At 47.1% G+C, this 22,560-nt stretch overlaps 1 protein-coding gene across 1 annotated transcript in view; it reads right to left on the reverse strand.

The window, feature by feature from the left end:
• Window positions 1-1,256: 1,256 nt before the first annotated feature.
• Window positions 1,257-22,560, reverse strand: part of ABCD2 (ATP binding cassette subfamily D member 2) — a 54,298-nt gene continuing 32,994 nt past the window's right edge. Inside the window, exons 7-10 of the mRNA XM_073652170.1 lie at window positions 15,166-15,311; window positions 10,161-10,245; window positions 8,547-8,672; window positions 1,257-3,370 (exon numbers count right to left, since the gene is read on the reverse strand). Coding sequence (XP_073508271.1) covers window positions 3,172-3,370; window positions 8,547-8,672; window positions 10,161-10,245; window positions 15,166-15,311 — 556 coding nt within the window. The 3' untranslated portion in view covers window positions 1,257-3,171. The remainder of the gene's footprint in view (window positions 3,371-8,546; window positions 8,673-10,160; window positions 10,246-15,165; window positions 15,312-22,560) is intronic.

The following is a 22,560-nucleotide window of genomic DNA, read 5'->3' on the forward strand; positions in this document are numbered from 1 at the left end:
TGTTAGCTGCTTTTTTCTTGCCATAATACAAATCCTAAGTAAAGAAAAATGAGTGGCCATCATTACTTTAAGAAATGAAGGTCAGTCAGTCCGAAAAATTGGGAAAACTTTGAAAGTGTCCCCAAGTGCAGTTGCAAAAACCATCAAGCGCTACAAAGAAACTGGCTCACATGAGGACCGCCCCAGGAAAGGAAGACCAAGAGTCACCTCTGCTTCTGAGGATAAGTTTATCCGAGTCACCAGCCTCAGAAATCGCAGGTTAACAGCAGCTCAGATTAGAGACCAGGTAAATGCCACACAGAGTTCGAGCAGCAGACACATCTCTTCAACAACTGTTAAGAAAAGACTTTGTGCAGCAGGCCTTCATGGTAAAATAGCTGCTAGGAAACCACTGCTAAGGACAGGCAACAAGCAGAAGAGACTTGTTTGGGCTAAAGAACACAAGGAATGGACATTAGACCAGTGGAAATCTGTGCTTTGCCCTGATGAGTCCAAATTTGAGATCTTTGGTTCCAACAACCGGGTCTTTTTGTGACGCAGAAAATATAAACGGATGGACTCTACATGCCTGGTTCCGACCTGAAGCATGGAGGAGGAGGTGTGATGGCGTGGGGGTGCTTTGCTGGTGACACTGTTGGGGATTTATTCAAAATTTAAGGCATACTGAACCAGTATGGCTACCACAGCCTCTTGCAGCGGCATGCTATTCCATCCGGTTTGCGTTTAGTTGGACCATCATTTATTTTTCAACAGGACAATGACCCCAAACACACCTCCAGGCTGTGTAAGGGCTATTTGACCAAGAAGGAGAGTGATGGGGTGCTACGCCAGATGAGCTGGCCTCCACAGTCACCAGACCTGAACCCAATCGAGATGGTTTGGGGTGAGCTGGACCGCCGAGTGAAGGCAAAAGGGCCAACAAGTGCTAAGTATCTCTGGTAACTCCTTCAAGATTGTTGGAAGACCATTTCCGGTGACTACCTCTTGAAGCTCATCAAGAGAATGCCAAGAGTGTGCAAAGCAGTCATCAAAGCGAACCTAGAATATAAGACATATTTTCAGTTGTTTCACACTTTTTGTTAAGTATATAATTCCACATGTGTTAATTCATAGTTTTGATGCCTTCAGTGTGAATGTACAATTTTCAAAGTCATGAAAATAAAGAAAAATCTTTAAATGAGAAAGTGTGTCCAAACTTTTGGTCTGTACTGTATATATATATATATATATATATATATATATATATATATATATATATATATATATATATATACACACACACATACACAGACACGGATATTGCCGAGCAGCAGCTGAAAGAAGATTTTAAAGGAACATAAGCTGGGCATTTGAACAGCACAGCAGCAAGAAGGAAGCAAATTAAGTAATGAATGGATGCCTGGATAATGACTAAGTGAAAAAAAAGGGGCTCTTTAATAATAAAAAATATAACAGTTTAAAGAGGACTTGTCAATTCTGCTACCATGTTTATTTCATAAAATAATTGCATTTCCCATAAAATAATAACTCTGAAGCATTTTCTTAGAACAGTGAATTGTGCTGTTCCGCTGTTATTCATGGTAGAAATGTCTTGGTAAGTTGATAACTGAGCATTATCAACTGGGTGAGTGTCTACACAGTCTGATACTGTCCAATCAGTGCTAACAGCGCTAGACTGCGTAAGGGAATAGGAACAATATGCCAATATTTTCATACGTTTCTAGCAGGAATAACAGAAGAATAGCCTATAGCTGAGTTATAAGAAAAGATGCTCAGAATTATTTTATGGGAAATGTAGATATTTACTAAAATAGACATATTATAAGTCCACTTTAGCATTTTGCTGATCCATACAATGGACCAATTAAAAGAACACTACAGCAAAAGTGATGTTATGGCTAGTTCACAGCTGATGGTGCTTGATTAAAGGGGTTGACCACTCCTGGACAGCTCCTTCTGAATAGCTTCACTGCATATAAAATAAAAACATGAAATACTTACATCGTGGACTGATGCCATTCCAGTGGTGTTAGAGCTGTTTTCCCCGGTTGTTATGTCATGTGACCAGTGCAGCCAATCAGTGGCCACTGCTTATCTTTGGTCTTTAGTATTCCACCAGAGAAGACTTCTGCTCTGACAGAATATTGAAAGGCTGCAGCTGGTCAACAGGCGCTGAATGACTACAGCGATCATGTGACATAACGTCATGTGACCACCAGGGAAAGCCGTGCTGACACCACAGGAACGACAACAGTCAAGGAGGTAAGTATGACATGTTTTTATTTTATGATGGGCAGTGAAGCCAGTAGTGAACAACCCCATTAATGTCTTTGGTGTTCCATGAATCCCTGTATAATGCACTTTTTGGAGGGGTAATCTTTCATCTTGGAAGAGAATTATCCATAAATTATCTTTACATATGGTATATACCATGAATTAATAACCAAGCAACTGTAGCTTTTCTGTTTCTAGGAAATAACTATTGTTCATACTGCATAAAGGGCAATAGCTAGAGCAACCAGAGTTGTCACCTGGAGAGTTAATGGGCTGCAGGTATTTATTACTCAATAGAAAATGAAGTACAGGTGGGAAATAACACTAGAACATATATGGACGATGACAATTCATTGAAGTATGTGACCAATTATGCTAAATCACAGGGAGAACCCAACCTGCGTGACTTCTATAATAATACTGTCCCTATATGTTAGCTTTCCTTGCTGGCGTTTGCTGCAAATGGTGGATTCCAGCAGGAGAAGTACAATGTCAATGCTTGGTCACAGGGAAAATACAGAATTACAGGGTGCCACTCAAACAGAGGCATATGTTGGGACTAACCTCTACTTTAGCTAAACATGCCCTAAATCACATTACAAGAAGGAGTTATCTATTGAATCTGACCAATTTCAAAAGCGCAAAGGGTTCATAATATAGAGTCTGGATTCTGTCAATCTGAAATATTGTCACATCTAATTTTTAAGTATATTAATTAAGTATATTCTTTAAATATTTGTTCTTTTATTCATTCATCCTTTCAATTCAAGTTCCAGTTCCTCATCCCATGCACAGTACATTCATTACAAAATACATTATAGTCTTTATCTGTGTAAACTCTTGCAAAAAAATAAACAGAGTCGACATTGACACCTGAAATACTGAAGCTACTCGTCTTCACACAGTCTTGAGCACTGAGTCCTCCCCTAGAATCTTACACAGTTCGTTCAATCTCTGCTGCATTTTAGGTATTCCAGCAAGCTGAGACTCAAGTCTCTGTTTTTCTTCACTTAGTGATAACCGCGTGGCAGTATCCAGTTGTTCAAATCGCCATCCACCTTCTCCATCAAACTGCAACAGATGAGTGTGGTATTTCCTGTGCAAATATAAAAAAATTCCCACAATTTGAGAAAAAATCCAAATATTATTACTCAAACATAATTTTATTGATCATAATGAGTTATTGGACTGATAAGGACAGCATGCTCAAATATTTAACGCACCACTTAGAAATGGTTTCCAACATGATGAGTGAGTATAAGATCACTCTCTACATTAATCTGTTTCTGTATTAAAAATGTCACAGTGCCAAATAAACAAAATCCAGGTATCAAGAATTAGAAAAATGTAAATGTAACGACATGCATATATAACAGATGAGGGCACGTTCGGGGGCAGTTTGTTTCCCTGCTCATTGCAGGCTGCAGAATGAGACTAACTAGGAATCTATCAGTAAGCTCTTTCTGATGTGGAGTTGTAACACTTTATCTGTATTTTACTGGACTCCTTTCTGGTCACTTTCTGGTGATTTATATTCACAAAACACATGAAAGGGAGCTGAACCTTCATGTGGCTATATTCAGCTGAGAGAATCACAGAAAAAGCCAGATAAAGGAGTTACCAACTCTCCCATCAGAATTCAGAACAAGGAGACTGACAGATTCTTAGTTAAAGGAAATCTGTCAGGTGATTTTTGTGTAGTATCCTAATAGTGACCTGAAATAGGTTTTGGGCAGCCTTTTCAGGATATGCAACTTTTATTTCTCTACATGGCCCTATTGTGTTCCTCTAAACCTTAGACAAATTTACTGTCGCACGCCGGCAAGTCAAGTATATTATAAATTGCAAATGAATCTTATATTCACCACTTCCCCCGCCCATAATCCCGCCGACACCTCTGGACTGGCATCACTGATTCACAGACTGCCATATGACTGAGGATTGTATCGTATTCTTCTGACTGGCCATCTGCTCTCCTGACCTGGGCGTCACAGCTGCATAGAAATACATGATGTCACGCTCATGTCAGGAGAGCCGACGGCCAGTCCGAGGATTGTGATGCAGTCATCGGGCGAGTAACTCAGCGATCTGACTTCATCCAGTCAGTGACGCCGACTGGGATGGGGTGAACATTCATTTCGCATTAATATATGCGTCTCAAATGAGGTTCTTGATTCCATTACATAACAGGCACACAATTCCATGGCCACATGGCCATACCAAAGCAATCTGTCAGTTCTCCTGTGCTGCTTTTTCTAAGAGTTGATTCAGTATTTTTTGTAAAAAAAAGCTGCCTATATATCCTGCTCAACGCCCACACAAAAAGTGATTGACAGCTCAATCTGTATGCATGCAGAAAGCTGTTAATCACTATGTGTTGGTGGAGGATGCTGGACTCAAACTTGTGAAATGAACATACTAAATCAACGCACAGAAAAATATATATGCCTAAATTAAGCATCTCCCTTCAAAAGGAAAAAAAATTCTAAACGCACAAGATGTACATATTAGACATTAGCCTGCCGATATCAAAGGGATTGGACAACAGTCTATTGTGAATGGGGACCTCTCGACTCTTCCCTGACAGATGACGTTGGGGGAGAGAAGGACCATATCCGATTACAAAGTGCCAATCCATTTGTTCTCTCTGAGACAAGTCTCTGCCAGAACAGTCTGGTAGTGGCTCTCTCAGACAGCACAGGAGCGCTCACCTGAGCAAAGGGCATCTGTGTTTGAGGGTGTCATGAGAGATTGCTATCGGACACCCAGACATAGTCTACAACATCTGAGTGTCTGCCTCCCTTAGGAGAATATGCCCAAAAATGATGCAAGTCAGAAGACAATTTCGCTCGGCCTGCACCATTATTGTCTATGGTCCAATCATTGCAATCTCAGTGTCACACAATGCATGTCATCATTTAGCCCTAAACTAATCCTGGAAATGGCAGTTGCACCCAAGATGCCACACAGCAATTTCATTTACTATGCCAGCTTGATATTACTGTATTAGCATTGGATAACTAGTAACACTTGCCTTTAAGGATTCTAGGAAAGCTGGGTAGATTGTCATGTAACAGAAGGAAAATTCAGTGTCTTCTCATCGCTAGAAATGTTTTTCAGATCCTATATATGTATTGCTTGTACATACAATGGCATATAAAAGTTTGGCCACCCCTGGTCAACATACTGTTATTGCGAACGTTTAAGCAAGTTGAAGATGAAATGATCTCTAGATCTCTAAAAGGCCTAAAGTTAAAGATGTCACATTTCCTTTGTAAAAGATGAATATATGTATACGTATACTGTAAATATATATATTTTTTTGCCTAAAATACATATTAAAAATTAAAAAGAGGAAAATGGGCCAATGCAAAAGTTTGCCCACCCTTGGAGATTTGTGTGTTCAGATAACTTTGGCTAACTCCTTCACGCCGCTGCCCTTTTCCGTTTTTGCGCTTTTGTTTTTTGCTCCACTTCTTCCCAGACCCATAACTTTTTTATTTTTCGGTCAATATGGCCGTGTAAGGGCTTGTTTTTTGCGGGACGAGTTGTACTTTTGAACAACAACATTGGTTTTACCATATCGTGTACTGGAAAACGAGAAAAAAATTCCAAGTGCAGTGAAATTGCAACAAAAAGTCCAATTTAATAATTGTTGTTTTTTTTTTTCTTTTTTACCACGTTCACTATATGGTAAAACTGATCTCCCATTATAATTCTCCAGGTCATTACAAGTTCGTAAATACCAAACATGTATAGGTTCTTTTTTATTTAAGTGGCAAGAAAAAAATCCAAAGGTTGTTAAAAAAAAGTCGCCATTTTACGAGACCCGTAGCGTCTTCATTTTTCGGCATCTGGGGTCGGGTGAGGGCTTTATTTTTGTGCACCGAGCTGAAGTTTTTATTGATACCATTTTGGGGTAGTTATGATGTTTTTATCGCCCGTTATTGCAGTTTATTGCAATGTTACGGTGTTTACCGATCGGATTAATCCTTTTTTTATATTGATAGATCGGGAGATTCTGAACGCGGCAGTACCAAATATGTGTATATTTTATTTTTATTGTTTTATTTTGAATGGGGTGAAAGGAAGGTGATTTAAATTTTATAATTTTTTAAAAAAATGTTAATATTTGTAAAACCATTTTTTTTTACTTTTTACATGCTTCAATGGTCTCCATGGGAGACTAGAAACTGCGATCATCAGATCGCCTGTGTGTAGCAGAAATGCTCACTCGCTACGAGCGCCAACCGCTCATAGCATCCCAGCTATGACAACCGCAGGGGTCTTTTGCAGACCCTGGGTTGTCATGCCAACCCATCGGTGACCCGTGGTCATGTGCAGTACTGGAGAAAGTGAACAAGTTCTGTAGAGGCTGCTAGGGTAGACGTGGATTGCCAAAGAATCCCTTCACAAGAGTCCCCTTAGCCGGCCTGGGAAATCCGAGAAAGTTGTCGAGGGCCTGGGGGCACATTCTGTCTGCAAGGCTGCAGAAGAAGTCAGGACTCAAGCTCTAGGAGGTGGAGTGAATTGGGAAACAGATATACAGTCATCAGTGAGGAAGAGTCTCCAGGGCTAGAGAAGAAAGCAACAGAGATGCTTCACCTAGATCATGAGCCAGGGCTGAAGTTGTATCCGGTACCTGTGGGAAAGATGACAACGCATTGGGCCTTATCTTTTATACCTGCCTGTAAATACTGCCAGTTACCAAGTAAAGTTCTGGTTGTTTTTATGAACTCAGTGTCCTCTGAATTGATTGCTGCCCTGGCTCCAGAAGAGGAATTCCTGGAGTCATAAGAGGCTGTCTGGTCAGAAGTAATTTGGAAACACGACATATACTGCAGCACACCAGAGCAAGGACACACTTTGTCTGTAGGGTGCCAAAGTGAGCATGGGCTACAGCTCGCCCACGACTACCTCGTTTTGGCACCTTACACATGTACGGTACATGTCGTGAAGGGGTTAATTAGCCTGTAAGTGCTATGGCTTGTTCACTACCATCATTAGAAAAACTCAGGTGATGCAAATCTCCCAGCTTTATAAAAACCCAGGCTCCTCTAACCTGGTGCCATAAAGCAGCAGCCATAAGTTCTACTAAGCAGCCATACAGTCGCCCTGCAGTTGGTTGCAGAAAATCTCTTTGTTTGGCATTACAGACACCTTCTTAGCTGTTTCACTCTAGGACCCAGCGGCTACCTCCTTCCTGCTAATTGACACCCTGGCCTGGGTGTTTAAATAGTTTCACTTTGCAGTAGGAAGAGGCCAGGGATACTCACATGTTTCCTTGTGAATGCTTGGAGCTTTCAGAATGCTATCTTCAACTGTGGTGCTAGGAGGACACTTAGAGTTATCTCTCTGAAGTCGGCTAAAGCTAAGCTACTTTTCCCCGTGTTTGTCTCCCTTGTTGTCTTTAGTCGTTAGTGGGGATCGACTAGTGTTCACCCCACTTCCCTATCCACAGCCAAGTGCTAGGGAAATACAGGGTTTAGGTTCGCGTGTGGCGATTGGTGAGGAACCAATATAGGGACATTAGTGGAGACAGGGTAATATCAGATCAGCCTAGGAGGTCTCCACTCCCCCCTTTCCCTAGAGTCTGGGCTCCCTTTCCCCCTTCCCTTTTGTGTTGCACTTAGTCTTTCACACACTTGCGTGACACTAGAAATCTGAAAATTAAAATGGTGGCGGCCCACAAAGCAGCAGAAGAACATCAATATCCACAATAGACCTCAAAAGGCAAAAGCTGAAGTCACCTGATCTGAACATCATTGAAAATCTGTGGCTAGACCTCAAAATAGCAGTGCATGCAAGATGACCCAGGAATCTCACAGAACTGGAAGAATTTTCTCAAACAAGAATTGAAAGATTCTTGTCTGGCTACAAAAAGCATTTATAAGCGGTGATACTTTCAAAAGGGGGTGCTACTAGGTACTAACCATTCAGGGTGCCCAAACTTTTGCATCGGTCCATTTTCCTTTTTGAAAATTTTAAAATGTAAAAGATTTAAAAACTTTTTTTTTGCCTAAAATACAGAGGAAATGTGTCATCTTTAACTTTAGTCCTTTTAAGGATCATTTCATCTTCAACTTGCTTAACTGTTCACAAAAACTGTAATTTTGACAAGGGGTGCCCAAACTTTTACGTGTCACTGTACGTCTGTTTTTAGAAGAAATGAGGCATCTCCTGTGTATTTGAGACTGCCCAGCAGATTCGATAATGTGTTTAGTAGTGGCTCAATCACTGGATTTGTATTTTGTTTGAAAAGTATTACTTACCAAAGAGATGGACGATGAGTTATGGAAAGGAGGCTTATCCCAGCATCCTTTGCAGCTTGAAAAATCTTTCCTTCCACATCTATGCTCACAGCACTCGTGCATTCATCTAGCAATGCATATTGTGGCCTATTGAGAAGAAATATGAAACATTTAGAAAGGTTTTGTTTGCAAACGTGAAATTCTGAAATATCTCATTGCATCATTAGATATTACAATATAATATTGGAGTTTATTGTACAACTCAATACTTCAATATTGCAGTCTATTGTAAAATTAGCTATCTCCTATAAAGATCTGCCTGAGGGAGGTCTCCATAGGAGTTCCAACATGGCAGACATGGGCCTTCAGGAGGCCATGACTGCCATGATAATCAGGGCTGTAGAGTCGGAGTCGGTGACCATTTTGGTGGAGTCGGGTCAGAATAAAATGTACTAACTCTGACTCCTAAAATCTACTATATAATCGGCTTATCCTGTCTGTCTGTCCATCCAGGAAATCCCGTGTTGCTGATTGGTCCGGCCGCGGCCAATCAGCGACGTGGGATTTCAGAACAAGATGGCGGCCGTTAGTGGCTCATCTGCCGCACGGAGGTCAGCGGCGATGCAGCCGGGAGATGACCGGCGCTAGCCGGTCATCTCCCGGCTGCTCGCAGCAGAAGTACCCCGACCGGCGGCCTAGGCAGCGCCGCTCCCTGGTCCTCCCTTCACACTTGCCGTCGGGAGATCAGCGGCCCTAGCCGCTGATCTCCCAACAGTAGCCGCATGGAGGTCAGCGGCGATGCATCCGGGAGATGACCGTCTCGCAGCGGAAGTACCCGGGTCTGGAGAAGAGGAGACTAGAACCACTGACGTCGGTGGTCTCGTGACCTGTCACATGACTAAATGACGTCATGGCAGGTCCTTTCACACCACCGCGAGCCATACAACAGACCGGACGTAGCGGAGAAAACACCGGGGGCCATCGGAAGGTAAGTATAATCTTTATTTTTTATTTTTTACCATTCTTATTTTTTTTTTTTTACTTTTAACTTGGTCACACTATATAAATCCATGCCGGTTGCATAGATTTATATAGTGTGACCAAGTTGTCAAGCACTTTTCCAAGTGATGCTAAAATCGCTTGGAAAAGCGCTTGATAACCTGCATGCAGAAATGCATGCAAAGACGCTTGACAAATGCTTCTACCTGGCAGGAAAAACGCATGTAAAATCCACATGCGTTTTTCCTGCCAGGGAGAAGTGGAAAAAATATGCAGCATTTCTGCATCGTGGGCACATAGCCTTAGCCTCAAACGCTGCGCTTTATTACAGAATAAACTAACGATCCCTTTATTTTTTGCAGCCATATTTGCATTATCTATTTTTACTGCATACCTGACTGAATTATATACTGTGCATTCTTTCATCCATCTAATTAATTAATGTGTTATTCATTTATTTAATGTATATGATTATGATTGATTCACTTTTAAAGCCTCTTATGATTCTGCTTTACTTCTCAGCTGCTGAGTACTTAAAGCTTCAAAGATAGAAAATCCATTTATCAAAGATGAAAACATCAAACAAAATGTGTTCTGCTTGCAATTAATTTGCTAAAAGCCTCATATTATTCTTACTTGTGGTAGAACATTCGTGCCATACCCATCCTTTGCTTCTCGCCTCCTGACAAAACGTCTTTCCAGTCTGAGACAGCATCCCAGCCTGTAGATATACATAAAAATTAGAAGCAATCCGATATGTTTATTTGGTTTAAAAGGGAATCAAAATGACAGCAGGGGGCGCTATAAAAAAGCTTCAATAAGTTACATGACGCTTATAGATAATACATCAAGGGCCCCTTCAAATACTGTTTCCAGATTAGGGAAAAGAGTATTCATTGGAAAGAGTTTGTTTGGTATGCCCTCCCCTCCATTGTGAGGTTCCCTTTGTCTGTCTGTATTGTATGTTTTTTAATTGTACTAATGAAAATATATTTTTTTAAATTGATGCCTTAGCTAGAGTCTCTTTTGCCCTAATCTGGAAACAGTATTTGAAGGGGGCCTTGATGTATTATCGAATCTTGAAGTGTCTAGCACTCTTTATTTTTTTGGGACGTTATCAGACTAAATGATGCTTGCTTATAGATGTATAGAAAACCATGTCACAAAAATCCATGTCCGTAATATCAGCAAAGCAGATCTCCCATATAAAACAATGGGATTGTGTCAGTATGCCTATCCATATTGTACTAACATCAATGTGAAAGAAAAGTAAAGGGAAGAGCATGTTTATGTTCAAAAACATATTTACAATCAATTTTGTGGTGTCAAAAAGTCAAATTTGCTAAAGTTGTTAAAAAAAAAACACAAAATATTGCTGCTTTTGCCCTAGCCAACGCTTTTCTAAAAGTGGTTAGGGCTTCGTAGTGGGGAGAAAACAGGCGTATGCTGTAGTTGAAATCTATGCCAGCTCAAGGCTCACGGACAACACAAATGATGCACCTAAATTAGTGTATGGAGCTCCGGCAATTGGAGAGGGAGCGACGCACGCGGGAAGCGCGAAGTGAGCGCCTGGAGGCGCGTGATAAGGCCGCCAAGGCACAAGTACGCCAGGCGGAGACAGTCCACCCCAGCCCCCGTGAAGAGGGCCTCATCGTAAAATTCAATTTAAAGGCTGGGTGGGGCTTTATCCGCAGCCCCGAATTCAACAGGGACATCTTTGTCAACCGGCGGGATGTGGAGCCTGAGCTGGAGGAAGGCCATCCCGACTGGAACCTGTATCCGGGAGACCGTGTTACGTTCACCCGGCATCATGGTGAGCGTGGCTGGTATGCCCTGCAATTGTACCATGCCAACAAGGAAGCACTAAACAACCAACAGGAGATTAGACCCCTAAAATATAACTTTTATTCGAATATGCTAAAAAGGACTCAGTAGTCACCATAACAACAAACACAAAAACAAGACAAAATGCCAGGGAACAGGGATAAGTCACACATCAGTCAGGAAGGATTACGGGCTCTATCTGTCCCTATTTTGTCCCTAAATTCTCTCCCTTCCTGACAGCGGAGGTTGGCACCCTAATTTTTGCTCCGTGGCGCCCCCGCTCAACGTCGGTGTCCCTAATATCCCTGGTAAATATCTATCTATCGTGAATAAAAGATAGAGAAAAGTGAACGTACAGATTAAGAAGCCGACAATTCATCATAGATATGCATTTAAGGAGACCCAAGTCTATATATTGCGACAATAATAATAGCCCTGGGAATTTTTAGAAGGTAAGATTTGTCTCAAGATAGCTGGTTTATTACATTCATACACAAACCAGCATATACTAAATAACCAAAGCTAATAAAGCTGGTTCTGTTATATATGAGACTAATCCCCAGAAGTAATGCCCACAGACCGGTATCACATATGCATCCCGCTCTATGTCGTTCTACGTTGTCAGAGCCAGAATGTGATAGAGACTGTAACACATACAAGCAAAACAAATGACCAATTCTAAATGCATTAAAACAATCTCAATATCATTTAGTAAGGAATAGCATTTATCATTGGTAATGCATTATGTCACATCTCATAGATATCAAAGAAATAACACAAATCATTAGTGATTCCTAATATCCTATCTCAGAAAGACATATCATATAAATAGATAGGGAGCAACACTTATCATTGATGATCCCTCATAGGGACGAGATATGAGGGATCATCAATGATAAGTGTTGCTCCCTGTCTATTTATATGATATCAGACTGTCTTTGCATTTGGGACATGATATGAGGGACTATCTATGATAAGTGCTAAATCCCTGTATTTTCTGAGATAGGATATTAGGAATCACTAATGATTTGTGTTATTTCTTTGATATCTATGAGATGTGACATAATGCATTACCAATGATAAATGCTATTCCTTACTAAATGATATTGAGATTGTTTTAATGCATTTAGAATTGGTCATTTGTTTTGCTTGTATGTGTTACAGTCTCTATCACATTCTGGCTCTGACAACTTAGAACGACATAGAGCGGGATGCATATGTGATACTGGTCTGTGGGCATTACTTCTGGGGATTAGTCTCATATATAACAGAACCAGCTTTATTAGCTTTGGTTATTTAGTATATGCTGGTTTGTGTATGAATGTAATAAACCAGCTATCTTGAGACAAATCTTACCTTCTAAAAATTCCCAGGGCTATTATTATTGTCGCAATATACAGACTTGGGTCTCCTTAAATGCATATCTATGATGAATTGTCGGCTTCTTAATCTGTACGTTCACTTTTCTCTATCTTTTATTCACGATAGATAGATATTTACCAGGGATATTAGGGACACCGACGTTGAGCGGGGGCGCCACGGAGCAAAAATTAGGGTGCCAACCTCCGCTGTTAGGAAGGGAGAGAATTTAGGGACAAAATAGGGACAGATAGAGCCCGTAATCCTTCCTGACTGATGTGTGACTTATCCTTGTTCCCTGGCATTTTGTCTTATTTTTGTGTTTGTTGTTATGGTGACTACTGAGTCCTTTTTAGCATATTCGAATAAAAGTTATATTTTAGGGGTCTAATCTCCTGTTGGTTGTCTAGTTTTGCAATTGGGCCCTGCTTATACATTCCTTGTTCAGGTGTTTCAACAAGGAAGCACGGCTGCAGGAAGTCCCTCTTGACCCGGCTGGGTCAGGGAAGAATGAGGAGTACCCCAGGAGGGGTCCCCAGTACTAGGCGTAGTACAGGGACTGAACATAACTGTATATAGTCACCCGTCCGGGTGCTGTGTTTGCCGTTTTTGGTTAATAGTGTGTTTATCTAAGTACCCGTCAGGGTAAAAAGACATTAGGGACGAGGACAGTGATCTCCATAAAAACTTTCCACTATAAATAGTTTAGCACTTAGTAAAGTGCACCCTATTGGTTTTATAAGTACAATCATTACCTCAGAACAAAAACCCGTTTGGCGTGGCGGAAGACGAGGTCCAGTGTCTGGATCGTCTATGCCCTGCAGCCACGCCCAGGGCCTACGTTGAGGGTTTGTAGACGGGTCTCTCATTCTGCTGCTGTTGCACCCTGGTGCAGAAACGCTCTTGAAAATGTTTTGTATGAAAACAGTTTTATAGGAATAAGTGCTCTTATGATATTTCATAATGTAACGTTTAAAAGTGATGTGCCTCCCATAAAGGGAAGAATGTTTTTATAGTCTTATATGCGAATGCATTCAAAAATTTTGCATGTCATTTATTCCATGTTTTTGCTTTGTTCCAGCCCGCGGACGTGCTGTATTTTACCGGGGGGGAATGTGGCGCCCCTGAGGGTTCGGTTGCCACAGAGGTACGCACCTCACCCAGAGGTGTGGTGTCTCCCTTTCTCTCAGGTAAGGAGGGAGTGCTGCACAGAACCCCAACACCTACATCCAACACTACACTACCCCAGGCCAGCAGGAGGGGCAAGACGCAATGTAGTTTTCTGATGAGCCCTGACCCTGGCTGGGGTGGGGGGAACCCAAAGGTAGGGGGGAAACCAGAAGTGGGTGTGGGTGGAGGAAGTAGTTAATGGGAGCACTCACACAGTAGATATATAAAAGGTAGATATCTTAACAGAAAAAGGGAGTTGGAGTAGGGACAGTTCAGAGGAACAGTCTGGGAGCAGAGTCTCTTTAGGAGCTCTGCTCCACTACAAGGGCCCAGGACTGAGGCCCAGGAGGGGAGCAGGGAGTAGGCTCCGTTCTGTGAAAGGGATCCTAGGGGAGTACGGCGAGTGCAGGCGGCACTCGTACACCCCGAACCTGCCAAGTGTCAGGAGGATCTAGGCCCCAAGAAGGGGACCGGCCCCTGGCCCAGTCGTGCAGCTTCAAGCCTCGGCTGGAAAAACGGGAGGCTTCTGACTTCTATAGCCAGGAGCCAAACTCCCACTTCAATCCAAGTAAGGTCAAGCAGGTCTGTGCAACTCCAACGGACAGGGGGGACCTCGCAGCACCCGAACAGGATTCACAGTGGGAAGCGCAGGGCAGGAGGGAGTAAAGACCCAGTGTGAAGTCGGTCTAGAGAGGTACATAACAAAGTGGGGTTCCGCCAGGTACACCCGAACTGGCTGAGGAAGGACTGGACCCCTGCCCGGTGAACGCAGTGCGAAGCGGGAGGCTTGCACCAGTACAGTGCACCTGTGGACTGTCTAAGAACTGTGAGTAAATCTTGGATAACTGCACTGAACTGCCTCCGCTCCTTTATTTCGCCGGTGCCATTTCCCTCCCTGCACTACAACGCCCAGCGCACCTCTATTTATTCTACACTGCCCTGAGGCCTGCTCCACCTGTGGGGAGCTGTTGCATCACAAGCTGCCCTACCATTAGCCTCAGAGGACTGTTGCAGCGCTGGTGATCCTCACCAGACACCACAGGTGGCGTCACGAAAAATCCCAAAAACCCCATACAATAGAAGTTCCCCTTTTCACTGACCGCCCTGGGTCACGGACCGCGCCAGCCACTGTGATCTCCCCCAAAAGCAGCCATAAGGCCCGGCTGCCGAGTACCCCACGGCCCCAGGGGCGCGTCACTGTCCTGTAGTGGAAATTTACATAGTAATACAATCATATTGTACAGACACAGTAAGCATTCTGAAGAGCCCTTGGGAAAAAAATATGTACCTCCTTCCCGTTGCACAATATGATTTAGATGTACAATGTCAAGAATACGCTCAAGATCTTCGTCTTCATATCCTTTTTCATGCATGTCATCCACTAAATCAGGATAGATTACTTGATCCCTCAATGTTCCAATTGACATATATGGCCTGATAAAAACAATGGATTATATAGAGTGCACACTGTTCAGTATATAATTAGCTTTTTGATAGAAAGGTTTATTCCCACACACTAATGCAAAAATTTTAAACTGCAATGTTCTACTACTAAGGGTGAGACTACACGTGCAACTGGCCTGGTGACTAGCCGCACTGTCAAACCTCCTCCTGCCAATCGTGGGCATTGGCCACACAATTTCGTTTCACAATCATATGGCTATTGCCTGTGGCTGGTGGATGGGGTATTGTCTAATCGGCCAGCCACACTATGTGTTCTCACCCTTAAAGGGAATATGTCACGTCCCCAAATGCTATTAACCTGCATATATATGGTCAATCGGTGTTTCAGTCGCAGAGGGGTGTTGGTGTGGCATCAGCCCCCACACAGTATACAGTGAGCGTTGGCTGTAAGCATACCCCCGGCACTGACTGACAGCTAGCTCAGCAGCGTATCAGTGCAGAGACGGTTGTCAGTCAATGTGCCAGGGCATACTTACAGCCGCTGGTCACTATGTACTGAGTAGTGACTGAAGCCACGCCGCAATGTCTCTATGACTGAAAGACAAATAGTCCCAGGAGGAAAAAAGTTAATTTCCTCTTGGTAGCCGGGCTTTAAGTGAGGCAGCAGGAAACTTTAGAACACTATTAACCTGTAGATTAACCCTATATCTGCAGGTTAATTTGGGGACATGACAGTTTCCTTCTAATGGTGTTATCCACATTTGAGGACATTTTTTATTCACTTAAATGAATTTTTTGGGGGGCTAAAAATAATTTATGCAACTGGGTTTAATTAAAAATTTTGCACCATTGAACTGAAAAGCCAATTTGTTTCCTGACACATTCAACTTTGATGTGGTCAGTGATCATAAATCAGATAAGAGTAGCTCAGAAAAAGACAGATGAAAGATGCAATCTCTCCTGTTTGGAGTACACTTATGGATTCTCAGTAAACTAATACTGCAGCCAGCAATACACACAGATTGTGGTGCAAAATCTTGAATGAAACTTAGTTACAAACATAATTTTATGCCAAAATTACATGAAGTTAATAAAATAAAACTGTCCTTGAACGTGGACCAAACATGTCAGAGTAGTCCGGATGGAAATCAGTAAGAACTCTGAATCAAGTATTATCAATAACGATGACGAAGTTTTCTTTTTTGCAAAAAAAGAAAAGTTTAAGAATTTACATGCCAGCTAAAACTTGACTGTCTCAATGGAATATGAGTACCTCTAATTTTTCAGTACACTCTTTTTTACACAATGCGAGGCTTTGAGTGTAGGCTGATTTATGAGACATAAGGACAACAATGATGGCAATTATTTCTACCTTCTTTAATATACAAATACGTGGATTTATCAGAAGTTGTAAGGACGTGTGTAATGCACACGCCCGGGCTGAGCGGCGTGTGCGTGTGATTCCACTGGACCGTGCCGGAGAGTGAATGCCTGGAGGGGCGTAACTAGGTATTCACCCGATCCGACCAGGGTCGCACGATGGCATACGACGCCAGTGCACCAAGGAGGAACCGAGCAGAGGGACCAGGTGCTACTCCAGGACAGACCCCGGACACGGCTGTTGACCCACACAGGGGAATACAGGAACAGACTGGTTAGGCTGGCACACAGACTGGTGGGAATAGGCAGGCACGACTGGTATGCAGGCAGGTGGGTATGCAGGCAGGGGGGTACAGGCAAGCACAGCTAGAGTGCAGACAGGAAGGCACTAGCAGGTAGGAACACAGGCGGGATAGGACCCAGTACACACTGGGACTCTGGAACAGAACCACAGATGTGGCGGACAAACACAGCAGAGTGAGGCCGCCCAGAGAGGTGAGCGAGAGCAGGGCAGGACGAGACCGCCCGGAGCGGTGAGCGAGAGCAGAGCAGGACAAGACCGCCCGGAGCGGTGAGCGAGAGCAGAGCAGGACGAGACCGCCCGGAGCGGTGAGCGAGAGCAGAGCAGGACGAGACCGCCCGGAGCGGTGAGCGAGAGCAGAGCAGGACGAGACCGCCCGGAGCGGTGAGCGAGAGCAGAGCAGGACGAGACCGCCCGGAGCGGTGAGCGAGAGCAGAGCAGGACGAGACCGCCCGGAGCGGTGAGCGAGAGCAGAGCAGGACGAGACCGCCCGGAGCGGTGAGCGAGAGCAGAGCAGGACGAGACCACCCGGAGCGGTGAGCGAGAGCAGAGCAGGACGAGACCGCCCGGAGTGGTGAGCGAGAGCAGAGCAGGACGAGACCGCCCGGAGCGGTGAGCAAAAGCAGAGCAGGACGAGACCGCCCGGAGCGGTGAGCGAGAGCAGAGCAGGACGAGGCCGCCCGGAGCAGTGAGCAAGAGCAGAGCAGGACGAGACCGCCCGGAGCGGTGAGCAAGAGCAGAGCAGGACGAGACCGCCCGGAGCGGTGAGCAAGAGCAGAGCAGGACGAGACCGCCTGGAGCGGTGAGCAAGAGCAGAGCAGGACGAGACCGCCAGGAGCGGTGAGCAAGAGCAGAGCAGGACGAGACCGCCAGGAGCGGTGAGCAAGAGCAGAGCAGGACGAGACCGCCAGAAGCGGTGAGCAAGAGCAGAGCAGGACGAGGCCGCCTGGAGCGGTGAGCAAGAGCAGAGCAGGACGAGACCGCCTGGAGTGGTGAGCAAAAGGTCAGAGCTGAGCGAGACTGCCGGAGCAGTGAGCAAGGAGTCAGAGCGGAGCAAGGCTGCCGGAGCAGCGAGCAAAAGGGTCAGAGCGGAGCAAGGCTGCCGGAGCAGCGAGCAAAAGGGTCAGAGCGGAGCAAGGCTGCCGGAGCAGCGAGCAAAAGAGTCAGAGCGGAGCAAGGCTGCCGGAGCAGTGAGCAAAAGGGTCAGAGCGGAGCAAGGCTGCCGGAGCAGTGAGCAAGGCAGAGCAGGCTAGAACCGCCAGAGCGGTGAGCAAGGCAGAGCAGGGGGGACAGGGCTCAGTTCACACGGAACAGACAGGAAGGGAAAGGCAGAGCCAGATACCCACAGGGTACTTGCAGTGAAGTAGCGAGTGGACCACAAACTCACAAACGGGAGTACAGAGACAACAAGCAGGAGTTAGGTACGAGTTCAGACTCTGCAGAAAAAGGAAAGGAACGGACATACAGAAAAAACAGGTAAAAGATAGGAGAGAGTTCAGACTGGAACTGAGTGTACGGAGGAGACCGACACTGCAGCGGGATACAGGAGCGGGTCTGGGAATACGGCCCCCAGAGAGGCGGAACGAACAGGCAAGGAGCGTGTTCAGACAGGACAGACCAGATACAGGAGCGGGTCTAGGTAATCGGCCCCTAGAAGGCGGGAGGAACAGGCTAGGAGCGTGTTCAGACAGGACAGACAAGAGAACACAGAACGGGACCTGGCACCTTCAGAGTGAAAGCACACACTGAATGAAACACAATGCTCAGGCATGGGTTAATTGGAGCAGCTGGTTTAAATACCAGGAGACAGACAGCAATAGGCTGAGGACGCACAAGGGGTGTGCCCACAGCAGGTACAAGAAACAGGAAGTGATCGGGCGCCGCCCTTAAGCAGCAGAAACAGACACAAACAGACAGCATGGAGGGAAGCCAGAGAGACATTCTGGACTGGAGATCAAGTGCGCGCTCTTGCACAGTGGGAGATGGACCACTATGCAAGGACGCCGCCAGGTATGTTACAGTACCTCCCCCCTTACGCCCCCTCTTCTTCAGGCCTGCCAGAATCTTCCGCAGGGAATTCGAGGGCCAATCCTTCACTTCAAGGAGATCACTTCCACTGTCCACAAGAAAAACTGGTCTCATCTGGTTAGCTAGGATGCTACCTCCTATCCAGCCATCCTCAGCAACAGACGAAACGGGTGGAGTACCAGGAACAGCACACAAGGAAGTCTCTCTCCACATATCTTCAGGTGGCACCCCAGAGGGTACAGGAGACAACTGGAAGCCCTCCCCCGGGTTGGAGGGGAGCAGAGACTTGGGGGTAATCTCTGTTTCGAGGTACATCTTGTCAAACTCGCAGGAAGAAATAGACGGGTTATCAGGTACAGGATGAGGAAAAGTCACTGTCTCTTTGTTATCTGGTGGTACCCCGGAGGATTCAGGAAACAACTGGAGGTCCTCCGCCGGGTCAGAAGAGTGCAGAGGCTCGGAGAAAACATCTGCTTCAGAGTACACTAGGTCAGACTCACTGGACGAAGCAGGCGAGGTATCGGGTACTGAGTATAGGAGAGTCTCTGTCCTTTCGCTACCAGGTAGCACCCCGAAGGGTTCTGGGGACAACTGGAGGTCCTCCGCCTGGTCGGAGGGGTGTAGAGACTCGGGGGTAACTACCACTTTGGGGTACCCATTGTCAGGCTCACAAGACGGAGCGGACAAAGTATCGAGTACCGGGTGTAGAGAAGTCTCTCTCCATTTGTCATCGAGTGGTATCCCGGAGGATTTCAGGAGGCAACAGGGGGTCCTCCGCCAAGTAGTAGAGATGCACAGACTCGGAGGTAATCACAGCTTCGGAGCATCCTTGGACATGCACACTGGTTAAAGTGGGTGAAGCACCTGATGCCGGGTGCAGGAAGTTCTCCTGTGTGGAGTCTGGATGGGCAGTAGTCTCTTCGGGCAGGAGAACTGGTGCACTACCCACGCACATTACCCGTTGGGGCGTCTCCGGGATACAGGGAGATGAAGCTTCAGTAGGGACTTCAAGGTTGGGGTCAGGAGGTCTCAGGGAGGACAGACCCTGGCGTGACGGCTTGTCTCTACGTCTAGCACGTCTGTACTGCCTCTTGAGGTTGTGAGAAGTATTCCAGAGAGCGTAGTCATCCTGTGTGGAGTCTGGATGGGCAGTAGTCTCTTCGGGCAGGAGGACAAGTGCGCTACCCACACACATTACCCGTCGGGGCTGCTCCGGGATATTGGGAAGCGAAGCTTCAGCAGGGGCTTCAGGGTTAGGGTCCTCGAAGACCATATGAAAGGCCACCAGGAAGGCCTGCAGGTCAAGGACGACAGGATCCCATGCTTCCCATAGGGGAGTGACCCATTTCAAGGCATCACCCGCTAGGTAGTCAATCATAAAGGCCACTTTAGCCCAATCGGAAGGAAAATAGAGAGGGTAGGCCTTGAAGTGTAGCATGCATTGCTCCACAAATGCACGACTTTGTTTTGGATCCCCAAAGTACCGTGGCGGATCCGCAGGAACGAGTGCAGAAAGATCCATCTGGACGGGTGCGTACTTCGCCTGGAACTCAGCTAAAGAAAAAAATTTTTTTAGTTATTTTTAATGCACGTATTCACTGAAAACGTCTCTGAGAGCGAAGGCCGTGGGGCTCAACGGGAACCATGGCCTGAGCATGCTGTAATGCACACGCCCGGGCTGAGCGGCGTGTGCGTGTGATTCCACTGGACCGTGCCGGAGAGTGAATGCCTGGAGGGGCGTAACTAGGTATTCACCCGATCCGACCAGGGTCGCACGACGGCATACGACGCCAGTGCACCAAGGAGGAACCGAGCAGAGGGACCAGGTGCTACTCCAGGACAGACCCCGGACACGGCTGTTGACCCACACAGGGGAATACAGGAACAGACTGGTTAGGCTGGCACACAGACTGGTGGGAATAGGCAGGCACGACTGCTATGCAGGCAGGCGGGTATGCAGGCAGGGGGGTAAAGGCAAGCACGGCTAGAGTGCAGACAGGAAGGCACTAGCAGGTAGGAACACAGGCGGGATAGGACCCAGTACACACTGGGACTCTGGAACAGAACCACAGATGTGGCGGACAAACACAGCAGAGTGAGGCCGCCCAGAGAGGTGAGCGAGAGCAGGGCAGGACGAGACCGCCCGGAGCGGTGAGCGAGAGCAGAACAGGACGAGACCGCCCGGAGCGGTGAGCGAGAGCAGAGCAGGACGAGACCGCCCGGAGCGGTGAGCAAGAGCAGAGCAGGACGAGACCGCCCGGAGCGGTGAGCGAGAGCAGAGCAGGACGAGACCGCCCGGAGCGGTGAGCGAGAGCAGAGCAGGACGAGACCGCCCGGAGCGGTGAGCGAGAGCAGAGCAGGACGAGACCGCCCGGAGCGGTGAGCGAGAGCAGAGCAGGACGAGACCGCCAGGAGCGGTGAGCAAGAGCAGAGCAGGACGAGACCGCCCGGAGCGGTGAGCAAGAGCAGAGCAGGACGAGACCGCCCGGAGCGGTGAGCAAGAGCAGAGCAGGACGAGACCGCCCGGAGCGGTGAGCAAGAGCAGAGCAGGAGGAGACCGCCCGGAGCGGTGAGCAAGAGCAGAGCAGGACGAGACCGCCCGGAGCGGTGAGCGAGAGCAGAGCAGGACGAGACCGCCCGGAGCGGTGAGCGAGAGCAGAGCAGGACGAGACCGCCCGGAGCGGTGAGCGAGAGCAGAGCAGGACGAGACCGCCCGGAGCGGTGAGCGAGAGCAGGGCAGGACGAGACCGCCCGGAGCGGTGAGCGAGAGCAGAGCAGGACGAGACCGCCCGGAGCGGTGAGCGAGAGCAGAGCAGGACGAGACCGCCCGGAGCGGTGAGCGAGAGCAGAGCAGGACGAGACCGCCCGGAGCGGTGAGCGAGAGCAGAGCAGGACGAGACCGCCTGGAGCGGTGAGCGAGAGCAGAGCAGGACGAGACCGCCCGGAGCGGTGAGCGAGAGCAGAGCAGGACGAGACCGCCCGGAGCGGTGAGCGAGAGCAGAGCAGGACGAGACCGCCCGGAGCGGTGAGCGAGAGCAGAGCAGGACGAGACCGCCCGGAGCGGTGAGCGAGAGCAGAGCAGGACGAGACCGCCCGGAGCGGTGAGCGAGAGCAGAGCAGGACGAGACCGCCCGGAGCGGTGAGCGAGAGCAGAGCAGGACGAGACCGCCCGGAGCGGTGAGCGAGAGCAGAGCAGGACGAGACCGCCCGGAGCGGTGAGCGAGAGCAGAGCAGGACGAGACCGCCCGGAGCGGTGAGCGAGAGCAGAGCAGGACGAGACCGCCCGGAGCGGTGAGCGAGAGCAGAGCAGGACGAGACCGCCCGGAGCGGTGAGCGAGAGCAGAGCAGGACGAGACCGCCCGGAGCGGTGAGCAAGAGCAGAGCAGGAGGAGACCGCCCGGAGCGGTGAGCAAGAGCAGAGCAGGACGAGACCGCCCGGAGCGGTGAGCAAGAGCAAAGCAGGACGAGACCGCCCGGAGCGGTGAGCAGGAGCAGAACAGGACGAGACCGCCCGGAGCGGTGAGCAAGAGCAGAGCAGGACGAGACCGCCCGGAGCGGTGAGCAAGAGCA

The sequence above is a fragment of the Phyllobates terribilis genome, unplaced genomic scaffold (genome assembly GCF_046119375.1).
Source record: "Phyllobates terribilis strain yellow unplaced genomic scaffold, ASM4611937v1 Scaffold_11__3_contigs__length_659146591, whole genome shotgun sequence".
Lineage (NCBI taxonomy): Eukaryota > Metazoa > Chordata > Amphibia > Anura > Dendrobatidae > Phyllobates > Phyllobates terribilis.